The 22,460-nt window shown below is 33.8% G+C and overlaps 1 protein-coding gene across 2 annotated transcripts in view; it reads right to left on the minus strand.

Moving 5' to 3' along the window:
• mef2ca (myocyte enhancer factor 2ca) overlaps positions 1-22,460 on the minus strand; it is a 116,170-nt gene that overhangs the window by 44,763 nt on the left and 48,947 nt on the right. For both annotated transcript variants that reach the window (XM_056466346.1, XM_056466347.1), the window contains one exon: positions 9,918-10,121. In XM_056466346.1, the coding sequence (XP_056322321.1) occupies positions 9,918-10,121 (204 nt within the window). The remainder of the gene's footprint in view (positions 1-9,917; positions 10,122-22,460) is intronic.

Below are 22,460 nucleotides of genomic sequence, written 5' to 3' on the forward strand. Positions count from 1 at the left end.
ATGGGAGTATAATTAACCCCATAGTTGTATAGAACTACAGTATTGGGTCATTTGTTTATATTACTATAGTTGTTGTGTTACTATCACCACAACAGTATTCAAAGCAAGTGCTTTATAATAGTATGGTCACTCATTCATTCATTGTCCTTCGGCTTACTCCCTTATTTATCAGGGGTCGCCACAGCGGAATGAACCGCCAACTATTCCAGCATATGTTTTACACAGCGGATGCCCTTCCAGCTGCAACCCAATACTGAGAAACACCCATACACACACACTCATACACTACGAACATTAGTTCATCAATTCCTCTATAGCCCATGTGTTTGGACTGTGGGGGAAACCGGAGCACCAGGAGGAAACTCACGCCAACACTGGGAGAACATGCAAACTCCACACTGAAATGCCAACTGACCCAGCCGAGGCTTGAACCAGTGAGGAATTTGAGTATTTGAAATTTGCTACTTTACACCACTGGTGTTTACTATACAATACTATAGTATTTTTTCATGTGTGATGGTAATACACTACCTGACAAAAGTCTTGTCTTGATCTCAGATGTAAGAGCAACAAATAATAACTTGACTTCTAGCTAAATCATTTGGAAACGTGGCAGAAGGTGGATTTCTCTGCTGAATCATCTGTTGAACTGCATCTCAATCATCACACATACTGCAGAAGACCTACTGGAACCCACATGGACCCAAGATTCTCATAGATATCAGTCAAGTTTAGTGAAGGCGAAATCATGGTTCGGGGTTACATTCAGTATGGGGGCGTGCGAGAGATCTGCAACATCAACAGCCTGAGGTATCAAGACATTTGTGCTGCCCATTACATTACAAACCACAGGAGAGGGCAAATTCTCCAGCAGGATAGCGCTCCTTCTCATACTTCAGCCTCCACATCAAAGCTCCTGAAAGGAAAGAAGGTCAAGCTGCTCCAGGATTGGCCAGCCCGGTCACCAGATATGAACATTATTGAGCATATCTGGCGTAAGATGGAGGCATTGAAGATGAATCTAAAGACTCTTGATGAACTCTGGGAGTCCCGGTTTCTTTGCCATTCCAGATGACTTTATTAATCAGTGATTTGAGTCATTGCAGAGATGTATGGATGCAGTCCTCCAAGCTCATGATGGAGTCAGACACAATATTCATTCTGTTTCCACTGCAGCATGACCACATATTCTATACTGGACATTATTGAAGACTCAGTGAGCAGACTTTAGTCTAAGCAGAGTCAGACCTTACTGTCCTAATGAAATTATTAATAATCAAGACATGATCAGATTTGATTGTGCTCAAATAAGCTTCATCTAGAGGCCTTTACCTTTCATATGAGCCACTTCTGGTGCCAAATGATCAACTAGAAGATATTATTTGCGTACTTAAAAATTGGATAGGCGACAAGACTCTTGTCAGGTAGTGTATTGTGCAGCCATACTTTACACCACTGCTATTTACTATAAATTACTATAGTATTTTTTCATGTGTGATGGTAATATAACAGTCATCTGTGGTCAGTTTTTGCTCTGAGAGAAAATCAGATGGAGGGAAAAGCAAGCTCGCTTATCCTCTCCCTCTCCAGCACTCGTGTCTATTCTTCTCCATTTTCCTTGGCACGACTGCCGGGCCGGAGCTATTTTTAGCTGTGCTGCTTTCTATTTTTAGAAAACTACCGGTTTTCAGGCGTTTAATGGGGAAGGACCACATGAAAACACAAAGGGCTGGAATGAGGAGGAGGTCTGGCACACAAGCTGGGCGTCTGCTCCACGTTTCCAGCGCTATGAGAACTTCAGCTGCTCGCCGAGGACGGAAAAAGGGGTGAAGAATGCAAGAGTCTTATAAATAACCGCGAGTCTCGGGGCAAAAGCGCAAAATGCAACACGCTGTTACTAAGTGGAGCTGTAAACTCATGCTAACCCGTTTGTGGAAGAGGAGGGGTGAAGGAATGCAAAACAAAGACGGCTCTCTTTCTGTGAAATTCCTGCAGGGATGAACTGAGTGCGCCACTGATTTGTCTGAAACAAATAAATAAAAGCTTTTAAATTATATTAAATAATAAATAAATTGGCTCAGGAGTTGGCCTCACTGCAAGAAGGTCGCTGGTTCAAGCCTCGGATGAGTCAGTTGGCATTTCTGAGTTTGCATGTTCTCCCCGTGTTGGTGTGGGTTTCCTCTGCGTGCTCCGGTTTCACCCACAGTCCAAACACATGCGCTATAGGGGAATTGATGAACTAAATTGGCTGTAGTATATGAGTGTGTGTGTGAATGAGAGTGTATGGGTGTTTCCCAATACTGGGTTGTGGCTGGAAGGGCATCCGCTGTGTAAAACATATGCTGGAATAGTTGGTGGATCATTCCACTGTGGCGACCCCTGATTTATAAAGGGACTAAGCCAGGGATGGGCAAACTCGATCCTGGAGGGCCGGTGTCCCTGCATAGTTTTGCTCAAACCCTAATCAAACACACCTGCTTGTAGCTTTCTAGTGATCTTGAAGACACTAATTAGGGTGTTCAGGTGTGTTTGATTAGTGTTGGAGCAAAACTCTGCAGGGGCACCGGCCCTCGAGGATCAAGTTTGCCCATGCCTGGACTAAGCCGAAGGTAAACGAATGAATAAATATTAATCTTCATAAAATTATATAAATATTTATTTTATCTGAATTTTTTTTAATATTCATTTCAATTCATTTTAAATTATTTTTGTTTCAATTTTATTTATATTTATTCATTATTCATTTTATGTAAATAATATAAATATTCATAATATTCTGTGAAAAGGGATGAACTGAGTGCACCACAGATTTGTCTTGGGGGTAAAACGAAAATGAATTGAATCAATGCTTTTTAATTATATGCATCAGTTTTTTTTTTAAATAATTTTAAATAATATTAATATTCATAATTATATAAATATTCATTCATTTTCATTTTGGCTTTATATCTTTAATAATCTGGCATCGCCACAGCGGAGTGAATTACCAAATATTCATTTTAGATTTTTTTTATTTCATTTAATTTATATATTTCAATTTTATTTATGTTTATTCAAAATTCCTTTTATTTTAATATTATAAATATTCATAATATTCAGTGATATCCTGCAGGGATTGCTGTAATTAAGTGCGCCACTGATTTGTCAGGGGGAAAAATGATAAACCATGTGCATCGTTTTTATTAATCATTTTAAAATATTTTTATATATTTATAAATAATATAATTATTCATTTTAAATTGTATATATTCATTTTACTTTAATAATTTATTATTCATTTCAGTTAAAGTCAATTCAGTTTTTATTTATGTTTGTTCAATATACATTTTATTTAAATAATATAAATATTTGTTTTATTTTCATTTTGTTTCAATATTTATTTTTATTTATATTCATTTCATTTATATTAATTTCAATTTTATTATTTTGATTTGCCTCGAGGGAAAAATGAAAGAAAGAAATGCTTTTAAATAATGTGCATCGTTTTTAATATAATTTTTAATTATTTTAATATTCATAAATGACCTGAATATTTATTTTATATACCTTTTAATTACATTCAATATTCAATATTTTAATATTTATTTCCATTTTATTTATATTTATTCAATATTCATTTTTACTTAAATAATTTAAATATTCATAATATCTGGTGAAATTCCTACAGGGATGAACTGAGTGCGCCACTGATTTGTCCTGGGGGTGAAAATGAAGAAAATAAATGCTTTTTTATCATATGCATCTGTTTTTTTTATCATTTTAAATTATATTTTTATTCATATATAATATAAATATTCATTTAATACTCATTTTATTTCAATATTCATTTTAATTCATTTCAATTTATATTCATTTCTTTTTTATTTATATTTATTCAATATTCATTTCATTTAAATAGTATAAAGATTCAGAGTCACGGTGGCTCAGTGGGTAGCACTATCGCCTCACAGCAATAAGGTCGCTGGTTCTTTTTATTTTTGCTCATTCAAACTACAAATTTAAAAAAAAATGAGCTAAAGCAACACAATTCTTGAGATTTGATTGGGACAACTTAACTTTTTTATGTTCAATCCACATAAATTTGTCAAAAGTGTTAACTTAATCAATTTGTGTTGGGACAACATGAATGAATTGTGTGGAACTCTGCATTTTTTACAGTGTATAGGGGAATTGATGAACTAAATTGGCCGTAGTGTATGTGTGTGAATTAGTGTGTGTGGGTGTTTCCCAGTGTTGGGTTGCGGCTAGAAGGGCATCCGCTGCGTCAAACGTGCTGGATAAGTTGGCGGTTCATTCCGCTGTGGTGACCCCAGATTAATAAAGGGACTAAGCCGAAAAAAAATGAGTGAATGATAATAAATATTCATAATATTCAGTAAAATTAACTGCGCATGCCACTAATTTATATGCATCTGTTTTTTTATCATTTTAACTAAAATTAAAATTCATAAATAGTATAAATATTCATTTTATTTCATTTATATTCATTACAATTTTATTAATATTTATTCTATCTTCACTTTATTTAAATAATATACATATTCATAATATTCAGAGTTTGCCACTGATTTGTTTCAGCGGGGGGGGGGGGGGGGGGGGGGGGGGGGGGGGGGGGGGGGGGGGGGGGATGGGGGGGAATTAAATAAATCCATAAATTATATTTTATATATATTATATTATATATTATATATTATATATTAATAAATTAAATTATATGCATCATATTTTCTAATAATATTTGCCTCAATAACCCTAATTTGCAGCATTTTATTAGTTATTAAGACAGTAGATGTGTTTGGAGATGTAGGATAAGATCAAGCAGAATATGAGCTAATAAACAGTTAAAGTCTTAATAATAGACTTCCACTAGTTAATAGTGAGAATTGAACTAAAGTGTTACTGAAATATTGTCTCAAACTGCGAGTGAACTGCGAATGCAAACCAAAAACTAAAGAACGCATCGGCGTGCAACTACATGAAGACAAATTATCTCAATTAGAAAACCGTTTGAGGCCAATGTGCCTGAAACAGAGCCAGAAAATAAAAGTAGGTTGACTATGTTTTGTTCGTTCGGTCTGAAATCACACTACGGACGTGCCAAACGCTACAGGCATGTTTTTGTGTGGTGAAGCTGGAGGAGGGGAAAACTGTCACCTCGATGCCTTCCAGCGCAGACCCAAAAACACGAGAGGTCAAGCTCCAAACGCACACAGATTTGCTCAATCTCATTAGCCGGCCATGCAGTCATTAACTGCGTGACCTTTGGAAATAATTAACGTTTTCCTTCCTCGTGTCGACCCATTCTCGATAGGGAGGAAATCAGGAGGTGTGTGTGTGGTCTGGAAAACGTGCGATGGTTTTGGGGTTGTAACGTTTTGAGGATTAAACGGAGCGTTTTACAGATTACGCTAATCGAGGAAATGGGATTATCCCGGTTCTCTAACTGGATGAGATTTGCCTCGTGGAGACTCTCGTGCCGTTGTTTTCCTTCTCATAAACACACAGCTAAATCTGGCCCCGAGGGTTCTGCTTGTAATGCATGTGCTAACTGTGTGAATGAGCTGTGCAATGATGTTCCAGCAGAATGAACAGGCGAAGTATAATAATAATGGTCACACTTCACAATAAGGTTTCACTGGTTAATGTACACTCGCCGGCCACTTTATTAGGTACACCATTCAAACTGCTTGTTAACCCAAATTTCTAATCAGCCAATCACATGGCAAACTGAGACATGGTCAAGACGATCCGCTGCAGTTCAGGGCGAGCATCAGAATGGGGAAAAAAGGGGATTTAAGTGACTTTGAACGTGGCATGGTTGCTGGTGCCAGACGGGCTGCTCTGAGTATTTCAGAAACTGCTGATCTACTGGGATTTTCACGCACAACCATCTCTAGGGTTAACAGAGAATAGTCCATCCTGCCTTGTATCAGCGGTTCAGGCTGCTGGTGGTGGTGTAATGGTTTGGGGAAATTTTCTTGGCACACTTTGGGTCCAACTGAGCATCGTGTCAACCCCACAGCCTACTTGAGTATTGTTGCTGACCATGTCCATCCCTTTATGACCACAGTGTCTCCATCTTCTGATGGCTACTTCCAGCAGGATAACGCACCATGTCATAAAGCATGAATCATCTCAGACTGGTTTCTTGAACATGACAATGAGTTCACTGTACTCAAATGGCCTCCACAGTCACCAGAGCTCAATCCAATAGAGCACCTTTGGGATGTGGTGGAATGGGAGATTGGCATCATGGCTGTGCAGCCGACAAATCTGCAGCAACTGTGTGATACTATCATGTCAATATGGAGCAAAATATCAGAGGAATATTTCCAGTACCCTGTTGAATCTCTGCCACGAAGGATTAAGGCAGTTCTGAAGGCAAAAGGGGGTCCAACCCGGTACTAGTAAGGTGTACCTGATAAAGTGGCTGGTGAGTGTATATACTAATTATGAACAGTACTTGTACAGCATTTATTAATCATAATTCAACATTCACTAATGCATTATTAACATCTAAATGCTTGTTAACATTAGTTAATGCACTGTAAGTAACATGAATGACTTTATTTTGAGCAAATGTGTTGTTTGTTGTTTGTTCGTGTACATTAACTAATACAACCTTATTGTAAAGTGTTACTATAATAATAATATGTTTTTTTTTACATTAAGCAGATACTTGAATAACAGTAAGTACAAGACATGTGAAATATATAGTATAATCTGCTGGTTTTAAACATACACTAAAAAATATATGATCAATTAGTCAACAGCATATGTTTTATGGTCATTGTAACTTATTGAACTAAGGTAATCATGTTCTAACCCAATTTTATAAGTGAAGCAAGCTGTTTTAAGTCAGTTTAACACAATATAAGTTCAATGGACTCATAAGGTTAATTTGATTCAGCTTTAAGACTTAAGGCAACCAGGACTTTATATAGTGTACAGAATAATAAAGGAACACAGTTATGTAAATATCCACAACATTACCCTTATCCCAAGGCAAATCAATCCCATGCTTTCACAGATTGTTGTGTGTAAGTGAAGTGAGTTGCGAAACAGTAACCGGCTCAAACACACACAGATAAAGAGATCCTTCAGCTCCTCGAAACGCCTCTTTCAGCACCTGTACTGTTATTCCTCATGTTAACCATTCGTTCCTTCAGCTTAGTCGATTTATTCATCAGGGGTCGCCACAGCGGAATGAACCACCAACTATTCCAGCATATATTATTCACAGCGGATGTATTTCCAGCTGCAACCCAGTACTGGGAAACACACATTCATAAACTAAAGCCAATTCACCTATAACAGGGGGAAACCGGAGCACCCGGAGGAAACCCACGCCAACATGAGGAGAGCTGCAGCTGGAAGGGCATCCGCTGGGTAAAACATATGCCGGAATAGTTGGCGGTTCATTCCGCTGTGGCGACCTTTGATAAATAAGGGACTAATTGGAAGGAAAATGAATTAATGAACGCGCAAATAAATGAGAGATTATGGATTAGATAATGGATTTATAGTATTAGATAATAATAAATAAAATATTTCTGCAGAATGATTTTCAGAACTTATATTATTCAGAATTAAATATATTTATTTAAGATAAAAGCACAAAACTCAGTTAATTAGAACCACTTGTTTGGTAAACAAAACTACAGCAGGTCTCTTATATTATGCATCCACACTCAATAAAAGATGTTTGCTGGTTGTTCGAACAACTTATTTAAAATGAGATGAATCAAAACCATTCTTGAGACTTCTTGGGGAAGACAAAACTGTTTGTTGTTCAATCAACCTAAATTTATAAAAAACTAATACCTTAATTCCTTCATATTGTCCCAACACAAATAGGTTGTGTTGAACCCAGCATGTTTTAGAGTGTAGTTAGTAAAGGAGAGCGTTTGTTTGTGTGGCACCAGTCGGGTGTTTTTTTTTTTTTTACTGGAAACGGGACTTTTCCCGAGGAAATATTTTCTCATTGCTCCCACTGGGAGCGCCATGGCCTTTCATGCATGCGGGGTGGGAACCTTCAACTTCTCTCTTCCCAAACTCAGACTTGACAGGTGGTTTAGAAAAGGCCTGTTGCTCTTTGGCGTTTTAGTCCCTGAAGATCCTGAAGATTAGACCACAACAAAATCCTCACCTAAAGCCACTGCACGCTTTGCCCCGTGACCTTCCCAGGAGCTCACATGTCCGGTAAGGTGCTGGCGATGAGAAAACGAGACCTTAAATCTTAGTGGCACCTGACCTGCACTCTTAAACCTGTTGCGTAATTCTGTCCTGACAAGATACAGTAAAGTCCTGGTCCCTGTGCTCCAGCTCAGCCTGATCCGCTCGTTCAAAGCACAAACGCATGGGGAAAAGGTTTACTGTGAAGACGAGGACTACATGTTCCCTCAAAAACAACCACACGTTCCCTCAAAAACAACCACACGTTCCCTCAAAAACAACCACATGTTCTCTCAAAAGCAACTACATGTTCTCTCAAAAATAACCACACGTTCCCTTAAAAAAATAACCACACATTTTCTCAAAAACAACCACACATTCTCTCAAAAACAAACACGTTTGCTAAAAAATAACCACACATTTTCTCAAAAACAACCACACATTCTCTCAAAAACAAACACGTTTGCTAAAAAATAACCACACATTTTCTCAAAAACAACCACACGTTCTCTCAAAAACCACCACGTTCTCTCAAAAATAACCACACGTTTCCTCAAAAAAAAACACGTTTTCTCAAAAACAACGACACATTCTCTCAACAACAATCACACGTTTTCTCAAAAACAAACACGTTTGCAAAAAAATAACCACACGTTTTCTCAAAAACAAACACATGATCCCCTCAAAAACAAACACACGTTCTCTTAAAAACACACACGCTCTCTCAAAAACAAACACGTTTTCTCAAAAACAAACACACGTTCTTTCAAAAATAACCACACGTTCTCTCAAAAACAAACACGTTTTCTCAAAAACAACGACACATTCTCTCAACAACAATCACACGTTTTCTCAAAAACAAACACGTTTGCAAAAAAATAACCACACGTTTTCTCAAAAACAAACACATGATCCCCTCAAAAACAAACACACGTTCTCTTAAAAACACACACGCTCTCTCAAAAACAAACACGTTTTCTCAAAAACAAACACACGTTCTTTCAAAAATAACCACACGTTCTCTCAAAAACAAACACGTTTTCTCAAAAACAAACACGTTTTCTAAAAAATAACCACACGTTTTCTCAAAAACAAACACGTTTTCTCAAAAACAAACACGTTTTCTAAAAAATAACCACACGTTTTCTCAAAAACAAACACGTTTTCTCAAAAACAAATGCACGTTCTCTCAAAAATAAACACACGTTTTCTCAAAAACAAACACACATTTTCTCAAAAACAAACACACTTTTTCTCAAAAACAAACACACATTCTCTCAAAAACAACCACATGTTCTCCCAAAAACAACCACATGTTCACTCAAACATAAGCACAAATTCCCTCAAAAATAACCACACATTCCCTCAAAAAATAACCACACATTTTCTCAAAATCAAACACATGATCTCTCAAAAACAACCACACGTTTTCTCAAAATCAAACACATGATCTCTCAAAAACAACCACACGTTTTCTCAAAATCAAACACATGATCTCTCAAAAACAATTGCACGTTCTCTCAAAAACAGCCACACTCTCTCAAAAACACACACACGTTCTCTCAAAAACAAACACACGTTCTCTCAAAAACACACACACGTTCTCTCAAAAACAGCTATACTCTCTCAAAAACACACACACGTTCTCTCAAAAACAAACACACGCTCTCTCAAAACTCGACCGAAACAAAATCGTTGGTCAAAAACAGGACAAACTCAACAGGAACGGAGCGGGAACTTACCTCCACGATGTCCGAATTAGTCCGACTCTCATGTGGCTCGTTGTACTCGGTGTATTTCAGCAGAACTTTGTCCATGTCGGTGCTGGCGTACTGGAAGAGTTTATTAGTGCTGTTGAAGATGATGAGGGCGATCTCACAGTCACACAATACGCTCAGCTCGTAGGCCTTCTTCATCAGTCCAAACTTCCTCTTTGTAAACGTAACCTGATGAACAAAAAAATAATAGAAACTTTACACTTGGATCAATTAAACAGCTTTAGAGTTCAATGACATGAATTTTTCAGCCAAATTGACACGTTACATCTAAAAGAATTTTTACAGAATTTTACTTACAGACGGTGCCAAAAATGTATTATTTAGTATATAATGTAGTACGGTACAGTTCCCTATATTGGTTCTTTTGTCATTGAAAATCGACAATGGAGGTTTGACATTTCTATTGTCTGTACTATTTGCAGTATGTTTCTCTATTTGCATGTGTTGTGAGAATTTGCATGCATGCATGTTGTCCTATTGATAATGTTTTCTCAGTTTGCAAGTGTTTTTCTATATGCCTGCTTTCTGAACTTTGTTTAACACTCTCAAGATACATTTACAGGACATCAATGCCAAAAACAGACTCTTTTTTTTCTCTTTTTAAAAAAACGTTTCACATTACACAATATTTTTAAAATGTTCTGCATTTAAACATCCATAAAAACAGCATAAACGGCTCTACTGCATATGCCATGTGAGGATCAGGAGGAGCGTATTTCACGTATTTTTGTCAAAACGTAGCTAGTATCACAAAATTACAAACAATATCGCCCCCTTGAGGACATTTTACAAGAAGAGATTAACAATAAGTATCGAGATGAACGTATATCTGGCTATGTAGAAATGTGCCTACAAAGCATATCGCACTTTTGTCGGAGCTTCACAAAAAAGCAAAGCAAAACTTTTGTTGATACAAAGTGATTCGTATTTACACATATGCAAGAAATTGCAAAAAAATCCTGTATTGCATATGCCAGGCCAGTATCGGGAAGTATCAGGAGGAGAATGTATTTCAGGTTTGGCTATAATGTAGCATGAATCGTAAAATTATAAAACAAATATTGCCCTCTACTGGACATTTTGTGTAGCAATATGTATCGAGATGAACGTATATTCTGGTTACGTATAAATGTAGGTAGAATCACATACCTACAAAACACATCACTCTTTTGTGGATGTTTCACAAGAAGCGGTCAAAGAAATTTCATATCTCTGTATTGTCAGTTTTCGCTTAAAAGTTTCACATGTACACAACAACATTTAGACATCCACAAAAACAGCCAAAATGCTGTATTGCTTATGGCAGGTCAGCATTTGGTGCTGTCACCTAGGTAGTAAACAGTACCTTAAGGGAAGTGATGATGTGCTGTATCAAGGACTAGAGATATGATAATAAATAAATCCACAATTTGCTAATGATGTTTTAGCAAACACTCCACCGTGTATTAGTGTTTGATCACATGCTCTTGACATCATCAATTAAAAAAAACTCGTTTTCAAGACAACAATGGCAGCTTTATAACTATCAGACAAATTTCCAGTCCCAAATACAGTACGTTGTTGCTGTTGTTGTAGACGAACGAAAACAATACGCAGTTGTTTTTAGCGGGAAGCTAACTGCTAATATCGTTACTCTCCAAGCGATGATTATCATTTTCAAACTCTATTCATATGACTAAATGAAATGTATTGCGAGTGTACAGTTGAAGTCAGAATTATTAGCCCTCCTGAATTATTCACCCTCCTGTTTATTTTTCCCCAATTTTTGTTAAACGGAGAGATTTTTTTCAGCACATTTCTAAACTTAATAGTTTTAATAACTCATCTCTAATAACTGATTTCTTTTCTCTTTGTCATGATGACAGTAAATAATATTAGACTAGATATTCTTCAAGACACTTCTATACAGCTTAAAGTGACATTTAAAGGCTTAACTAGGTTAATTAGGGTAAAGTTAGGGTAATTAGGCAAGTTATTGTATAACAGTGGTTTATTCTGGACAATCCAAAACTAATATTGCTTAAGGGGGCTAATAATATTGAACCTAAAATGGCTTTAAAACAATTAAAAACTGCTTTTATTCTAGCCGAAATAAAACTAATAAGACTTTCTCCAGAAGAAAAAATATTATAGGAAATACTGTGAAAAATTCCTGAATCTGTTCAACATCATTTGGGAAATCTTCACAGGAGGGCGAATCATTCTGACTTCAACTGTGCGTGTTCCTGTAAGTGTCTGACAGGGGACTCTGGTTAGAGGGCTATCAGAGCTCTGCGTGCCACGCTAAATTTAGAATAGGCAGTTGAAGGTGAAATTCTGCCCAGCGCTCCACAAATTGACAGCCCCGGGTGGTTGGGTTGCTTTGGCTAATGATGACCCAGCATCACCTTTAGGCTCGCCATGCAGCACGTTTCATTTGGAAAGGACAATTTCCCAAAACCACCATTTAAACCCTCAGTGAACAAACGCTGCATCTGTGAGGAGATAGATTCAATGAGAAACAGACAAACTCTCTCGGGAATCTGCCTGAAATCTTTGAAATATACATATATATATATACATATTATATTATATTATGTCATGTCATGTCATGTCATGTCATGTCATGTTATTATGTTATATTATATTATGTTATATTATATTATATTATATTATATTATATTATATTATATTATATTATATTATATTATATTATATTATATTGTTTTATATTATATTTTATTATATTGTTTTATATTATATTATATTATATTATATTATATTATATTATATTATATTATATTATATTGCTTTATATTATTATATTATATTATATTATATTATATTATATTATATTATATTATATTATATTATATTATATTATATTATATTATATTATATTATATTTTATTATATTGTTTTATATTATATTATATTATATTATATTATATTATATTATATTATATTATATTATATTATATTGTTTAATATTATTATATTATATTATATTTTATTATGTTATATTATATTATATTGTTTTATATTATTATATTATATTATATTATATTATATTATATTATATTATATTATATTGTTTTATATTACTATATTATATTATATTTTATTATATTATATTATATTATATTATATTATATTATATTATATTATATTGTTTTATATTATATTATATTATATTATATTATATTATATTATATTATATTATATTATATTATATTATATTATATTATATTATATTGTTTTATATTATATTATATTATATTATATTGCTTTATATTATTATATTATATTATATTATATTATATTATACTATATTATATTATATTATTTGTTTATTTATTGTTTTTTATTATATTGTTTGGACAGTGTGTGGGAAACCGGAGCACCCGGAGGAAACCCATGCCAACATGGGGAGAACATGCAAACTCCACACAGAAACACCAACTGACCCAGCCGGAACTCAAACCAGCGCCCTTCTGGCTGTGAGGCGACAGTGCTAACCACCGAGCCACTGCCCCGCCCCTTATTATTATTGTTATTAAAGAGAAAATCACTTATTTTTGACACATTATGTCTGAATCTTTTGCTTCCTAAACTTTGTTTCTTTAACTGAAAGTTATGAATATTCAATATAACTAAATTACAATTACTCTGCTTCTATGAATTGATTTTGACAAAGTTTATACCTATAACATATAGTTTTAAAGGCAAGTACATTATAAGAAACTGTAATTAAATCATGTTAAAATTGTAATTAAATTAAATTAAAATAAATTAACTAGTAAAACTGAACCATTATCCCTTACTTCATGTTTATAAGTGGATGAGTAATTTAATTACAGTAACCAGTGACTTTACTGTCTTTCTTTTAGAGATACAGAAGACAGTGAACTTCATATATATATGCATGCCAAAGTGCAGAAGCCATGCATGTTCAGTGTGTGTGTGTGTGTGCTGCGTGAGTTCAGACGTCACAAACACACTCCAGCAGGGTGATCTTCTCACTCCTACAGCTCAACACACTGATGCTCTCACCTCCACATGATGGAGATTACACACACACACACACACAAACACACACACACACGAGCGACAGATGTCTTACACATGCTCACTGAGACGCCCACACAAACACACACACACACACACGCCGGTTGCACCATGTTCTTCATTTTCCTCACATGTCTGAGTCACAAAGACCAGCTCTTTGCATTTTCCTGCACGCTGAACTTGCTGCATGTTTTTGTCAAGTCAAATTTAGAGTCTTTTTTTAAGACCAGAGACAATCTAAAATAATAGTCTAAGCTAAAGTGTTTATTTTTATTTTCATTCAATCATTTTCCTTTCGGCTTACTCCCTTTATTAATCTGGGGTCGCCACAGCGGAATGAACCGCCAACTTATCCAGCATACGTTTTACGCAGTGGATGCCCTTTCAACTGCAACCCATCACTGGGAAACACCCATACACTCTCAGAAATAAAGGTACACAAGCTGTCACTGGGGCGGTTCAAAAATGTACCTAAAAGGTCCATATTAATACCTCAAGGGTGCATATTAGTACCTAAAAAGTACACAAGTGTTCCTCTTCAAATTTGTAGGTACTGATACTTTTGAGGTACCAATATGGACCCTTCAAGTATAAATGTGTACCTTTTGAAAAGGTACCGCCCCAGTGACAGCTCGCGTACCTTTATTTCTGAGAGTGTACGGACAATTTTAGCTTACCCAATTGACCTAAAGCACATGTGTTTGGACTGTAGGGGAAACTGGAGCACCCAGAGGAAACCCACACCAACATGGGGAGAACATGCAAACTCCACACAGAAATGCTAATTAACACAACCGGGACTCAAACCAGCGATCTTCTTGGTGTGAGGCCATTATAATTTATATTATTATTATCATTATATTATATTCTTATTTATTATATTATATTATATTATATTATATTGGCTGCACAGTGGCCTCACAGCAAGAAGGTTACTGGTTCGAGCCTCGGCAGGGTTAGTTGTTTCTGTGTGGAGTTTGCATGTTCTCCCCGTATTGGCGTGGATTTACTCTGGGTGCTCTGGTTTTCCCCACAGTCCAAACACATGAACTATAGGGGAATTGGTTAGGCTAGATTGTCCGTAGTGTATGTGTGTGAATGATGTGTATGGATGTTTCCCAGCTGGAAGGGCATCCGCTGTGTAATACATATGCTGGATAAGTTGGCGATTCATTTCGCTATGAAATAATAAAGGGACTAAGCGGAAAAGAAAATGAATGAATATATTATTATATTATATTATATTATATTATATTATATTATATTATATTATATTATATTATATTATATTATGTTATATTACATTATATTATATTATATTATTTTATATTATATTATATTATATTATATTGTTTTATATTATATTATATTATATTATATTATTTTATATTATATTATATTATATTATATTATATTGTTTTATATTATATTATATTATATTATATTATATTATATTATATTATATTATATTGTTTTATATTATATTATATTATTTTATATTATATTATATTATATTATATTATATTATATTGTTTTATATTATATTATATTATATTATACTATATTATATTATATATTATTATATTATACTATACTATATTATATATTATTATATTATATTATATTATATTATACTATATTATATTATATATTATTATATTATATTATATTATATTATATTATATTATATTATATTATATTATATTATATATTATATTATTATATTATACTATATTATATTATATTATATTATACTATATTATATTATACTATATTATATTATATATTATTATATTATACTATACTATATTATATATTATTATATTATATTATATTATATTATACTATATTATATTATATATTATTATATTATATTATATTATATATTATTATATATTATATTATATTATATTATATTATATATTATATTATTATATTATACTATATTATATTATATTATATTATACTATATTATATTATACTATATTATATTATATTATATTATATTATATTATATTATATATTATATATATATTATATTATACTATATTATATTATACTATATTATATTATATTATATTATATTATATTATATTATATTATATTATATTATATTATACTATATTATATTATATTATATTATATTATATTATATTATATTATACTATATTATATTATATTATATTATATTATATTATATTATATTATATTATATTATATTATATTATATTATACTATATTATATTATATTATATTATATTATATTATATTATACTATATTATATTATATTATACTATATTATATTATACTATATTATATTATATTATATTATATTATATTATATTATATTATATTATACTATATTATATTATATTATATTATATTATATTATATTATACTATATTATATTATATTATATTATATTATATATTATTATATTATATTATATTATACTATATTATACTATATTATACTATACTATATTATATTATATTATATTATATTATATTATACTATATTATATTATATTATATTATATATTATTATATTATATTATATTATACTATATTATATTATACTATATTATATTATATTATACTATATTATATTATATATTATGTAATTGTATAATATTGTAAAATTTTCAACGCAATTGTATAATATTTTAATATAAATAACCTTAATAATTTCTGTTCATCCCAGTGGGGTTAATACTGGTAATTTAAATGTTCAATTAAATGTTCTAATAAATTACATACAATTTAATTACTACAGTTTTTTTCCATAATAACACCAAAAGTGGTGAATGAAATAAAATAATTAGGTTGAAACATGGTAACACCATTCAATAATTAAAGAGAAGTTGCCGATTGGATACAATATGACTGCTTTTAATATATATATATATAGATGCACATTCCCTATTTGCATGTTTTTAATTTAAATGTGCTTTACTTTGAGCTTTACACACACATTCTGCCGGCATAAATAAGCATGCACGTTTCTTTAGGAGAATCTAAGACGTGGCACGCAGAATATCAGCGGGAAAGGGCGGCACTGAGTGACTAATGGTGCCACTGCATGGGGGTCAGGAAGCACATTTGCGTGCATTTCCTGTCATAACAGGAAGTGTCCGATGGTTTCCCTCCACAATGGCTCTGCTTGTGCTTCCGGCGCTGTGCTGGTCACTAATGGGGGGATGGAGACAGGTGGAGGAAACGCACACGTCAGGCAGACGTTTATCCACTCAAACACTGAAGCATTGTTCAGACGCATCACGGTGAAGAAAAACCCTTTCTTACTGCTCAAGTGACCAAGATCACAAGTTTTGTTGTTACAAACATAGTTCAATGATTTCTAACTGCTCAATTTACAAACAGAGGCATATCTGAGGGGTTTTGGTGGATCTGGCGCCCCTACATTTGAAATCACAGAGCAATGGAACTGTGAAAACTACATTTCTTTAACGCCGATACGTTCAGGCACATCACGGTTAAGAAAAAAAATATTTCCAACTCCTGAAGTGACCACCATAGAGATTTCTGAGGGGTTATGATGGATCTGGCGCCCCTACATTTGAAATCACAGAGCAATGGAACTGTGAAAACTACATTTCTTTTACGCCGATATGTTTAGACACATCACGGTTAAGAAAAAATATATATTTCTAACTCCTGAAGTGATCAACATGGGGATTTCTGAGGGGTTATGATGGATCTGGCGCCCCTACATTTGAAATCACAGAGCAATGGAACTGTGAAAACTACATTTCTTTTACGCCGATTTGTTCAGACACATCACGGTTAAGAAAAAAAAATATATTTCTAACTCCTGAAGTGATCAACATAGAGATTTCTGAGGGGTTTTGATGGATCTGGCACCCCTATATTTGAAATCCTAGAATTATTAAACTGAAAACTAAATTTTTTACAAAAACTGCATGGAGTTTGTATTTAATTAGACTAAGATCGCAAGTTTTGTTGTTACAAACATAGTTCAATGATTTCTAACTGCTCAAGTGTGCAACAGAGGGGTTTCTGGGGAGTTTTGGTGGATCTGGCACCCCTATATTTGAAATCACAGAGCAATGGAACTGTGAAAACTACATTTCTTTTACGCCGATACGTTCTGACACATCATGGTTAAGAAAAAAAAATATTTCTAACTCCTGAAGTGATCAACATAGAGATTTCTGAGGGGTTATGATGGATCTGGCACCACTACATTTGAAATCATAGAATATATGGCTGTTGTTGTAGTCGATTATGAAGAAAGACCAATCCAAATAACAATACAACCACATCTGACCACTTTAATAACATATAAATGATTTATGAGCCTACAGTCTAAGGAACAAGCACATGGATGCTTATAAAGAGTGGACATGGCAACACATCTGCTGTCAGGTTTGTTGTTGTAATTTATAATATTGGTAAATTATCAACATCTGAGTCGTTAGTCAGTAACCATGGTGACCAACAATCCAGTTTTGTCATGTTCTGTAAGCTACACACACACACACACACACACACACACACACACACACACACACACACACACACACACACACACACCAGTTAAGAAAGTGTCACAGCTTCTGACAGCATCATCACGAGACTCTCACAAGCTGGATTCTCACTTCAGCCTGATGAGCTGCAGCCGCGTGTGTGTGCATGTGTGTTTGTGTGTGTGAAATATGACTGGCCCAAATCATCATAATTGCTGCACTGAGGATGTGATGTGGAGCGTCTCAATAACTGAGGTTAGTGATGGACTTTAGGAAACCAGAGAGTGTGTCAATGACCAAAAACTCTTCCTCAGCCGCTGATAACATCTGAAGCCACATCGGAGAGATCACGATCACAACCCTCACAATGCATTCAGAGGATGGATAAATATATTTATAATAAATAAATAATAAATAAAATTATATATATATATATATATATATATATATATATATATATATATATATACAGTTGAAGTCAGAATTATTAGCCCTCCTTTGATTTTTTCTCTTATAAATATTTCACAAATGATGTTTAACAGAGCAATGAAATTTTCACAGTATGTCTGATAATATTTTTTCCTCTGGAGAAAGTCTTATTTGTTTTATTTCAGCTAGAATAAAAGTGGTTTTTAATTTTTTTATGAACTATTTTCAGGTCAACATTATTAGCCCCTTTAAGCTATATATTTTTTTGATAGTCTACAGAACAAACCATCATTATACAATAACTTGCCTAATTACCCTAACCTGCCTAGTTAACCTAATTACCCTAGTTAAGCCTTTAAATGTCACTTTAAGCTGTATAGAAGTGTCTTGAAGAATATCTAGTCTAATATTATTTACTGTCATCATGACAAAAAGAAAATAAATCAGTTATTAGAGATGAGTTATTAAAACTATTATGATTAGAAATGTGTTGAGAAAATCTGCTCTCCTTAAACAGAAACTGGGGAAAAAATAAACAGGGGGCTAATAATTCAGGGGGTTAATAATTCTGACTTCAACTGTATGTATATATAGAGTTCCAAAAATCTAAAGTTAATCAGAAAATGACCCCAAAAAACTGTAAAATTGCGCAGCGTTTTATTTAAAATATGTTTTTAAAATCGATTTAAAATCTGAAGAATAATTATGATGTGCAGTTTGGCGGTCTTAAAGCTATATAAGTCATTTGTTATCTGTTATATATAATGCATCTCTTTCAAAAAACACATCTTTAATTGTTAATTATCAACATGAAAATAATAACCGGCTGAGTAGGTTGGCGTTTCTGTGTGGAGTTTGCATGTTCTCCTTGCGTTAGCGTGGGTTTCCTCCGGGTTTCCTACCTCGGGTGCTCCGGTTTCCCCCACAGTCCAAACACATGCGCTATAATATATATATATGCGCTATATATATGCTGGGGCAACGCAGTGGCGCAGTAGGTAGTGCTGTCACCTCATAGCAAGAAGGTCACTGGTTCAGGCCTCGGCTGGGTCAGTTGGTGTTTCTGTGTGGAGTTTGCATGTTCTCCTTGCGTTAGCGTGGGTTTCCTCCGGGTGGTCCGGTTCCCCCCACAGTCCAAACACATGCGGTACAGGTGAATTGGGGAGGCTAAATTGTTCGTAGTGTATGAGTGTGTGTGGATGGTTCCCAGAGATGGGTTGCGGCTGGAGGGACATCCGCTGCATAAAACAATTTATGGATAAGTTGGCGGTTCATTCCGCTGTGGCGACCCCAGATTAATAAAGGGACTAAGCCGACAAGAAAATGAGTGAATGAATATATATGCTGGAATAGTTGGCGGTTCATTTCGCTGTGGCAACCCCTGATGAATAAAGGGACTAAACTGAAGAAAAATGAATGAATGAATGAGTTCATGTTAAAAAATATCAGCCAGTGTGTTCAGAAAAGTAAATTAAATTGAATTTAAAGAGAAAAATCAGATGCAGTAGAAGTAAAAGTTTAATTTTGATGCTTTAATCATGAAAACAAGACTTAATTTCTTAAATAATTTGGTTTTAAAATAAAGGCATCTCAATTTAAGAGTGTTTATTTTAAAAATTCATTCATTTTCCTTCGGCTTAGTCTCTTTATCCATCAGGGGTCGCTCCAGCGGAATGAACCGCCAACTATTCCAGCATGTTTTACGCAGAGGATGCCCTTCCAGCTGCAACCCAGTACTGGGACACACTCATACACATTTACACTACAGCCAATTTAGTTCATCAATTCCCCTTTACCGCATATATTTGAATTAGGGGGATAACCCACACCAACACAGGGTGAACATGCAAACTCCACAACGCCAGCTGACCCAACCGGGACTCGAACCAGCGACCTTCTTGCTGTGAGGCCACAGTGCTAACCACTGAGCCACCGTGTCATCCTTATTAAAAATATTCTGTTTATTATTATTTAGCATTTATCCTGACCACACACACACACACACACACACACACACACACACACACACACACACACACACACACACACACACACACACACACACACACACACACACACACACACACACACACACATCTGTGCATCTGAACCAAAGGGCCAAACGTGAAATCCGGATTGAAAGCTGGAACTATTTAATTTCATGCTAGCGCTGATAGCTGCAGGTCAGACCACCAGAGCGCTAGTTCTTAACAAGCTAATAACCACCAAGAGCTCAACACATTCAGCATTCAGTCTGCATAAACCCCTTCAGCCAACTACACATTCAAAACCCTTTATTTAACTTGTCTTTCATGACTCAATTAATACGTTCATCTGCGTTGTGTTCTAAACTACGACATTCAGAATTATTTTAAGTCATTTTCAATGCAATTCACTTCCTTAATTCCTCTGAAATTCCTAGAAGCTAATGAAAAGCAACATCTTAAAATATTTACCATGTTATAGTAATAGATTTCTTATCAAGCCAGTGAAACAAGTTCTTATTATTAGCATTATTTAAGAAAAAAAAAATCTGCTTACTCTGTAAAGTCTATATAATCGTGATTGCTTGATATTTAATTTTAAAATCACTATCATTCCTAATCATTAATTGGCATATGTCTAACATAAGTGGAAAACTGGACAGTTTAATAGGCGTACACACTGTAAACTCTTCAGGAATTACATATTTAGGCAAGGTAATTCCCTAAAATGTTCAGCATGCTGGTGTGTTTGTAGAGCTAAGTGGATTACTTATGAATTGTAATCAGTTACTAATTACAAATTACACAATAAAATAGATTACCCATTTATGGTAATGTAATCTGATTACTTTTGTGCTAACCATTATTTGATGTCACATATATTGAAGTTGGATAATCTTTTACTTGCCGTTGTGCAAAATAATATGTAATCTAATATGTAATCCATAAAAAAGTAACTGTAGTCGGATTACAAGTATTTTAAAAAGTAGTTTTCTCTAATTACAAGCACTTGAATAATCGCAATGACATATATTGTGTGCGCATGTGTGTATGTGTCCAGAGCACTTATGAATTGTAATCAGTTATTAATTACAAATTACACAACAAAATTTGTAGTCAGTAATATAATCCCTTAGATTATGGTAATGTAATCTGACTATTTATGGATTACTTTTGTGCTAACGTTTATTTGATGTCACATATATTGAAGTTGGATAAACTTGTGCTTGCCATTGTGTAAAATAATATGTAATCTAATATGTAGTCCATACAAAAGTAACTGTAGTTGGATTAGTAGTATTTTAGAGTAGTTTGCTCTTATTACAAGCACATAATAGAATAATCCAGATTAGATACGGTGTGTGTGCAGACCTGAGTGGATTACTTATGAATTGTAATCAAATACTTATTACAAATTACACAACAAAATGTGTAGTCAGTAATATAATCCCTTAGATTACACATTTATGGTAATGTAATCTGGTTACTTTTGGATTCCTTTCAGATTACTTTTGTGCTAACACTTATTTGATGTGGCA

The sequence above is a fragment of the Danio aesculapii genome, chromosome 10 (assembly GCF_903798145.1).
Source record: "Danio aesculapii chromosome 10, fDanAes4.1, whole genome shotgun sequence".
Classification (NCBI taxonomy): Eukaryota; Metazoa; Chordata; class Actinopteri; order Cypriniformes; family Danionidae; genus Danio; species Danio aesculapii.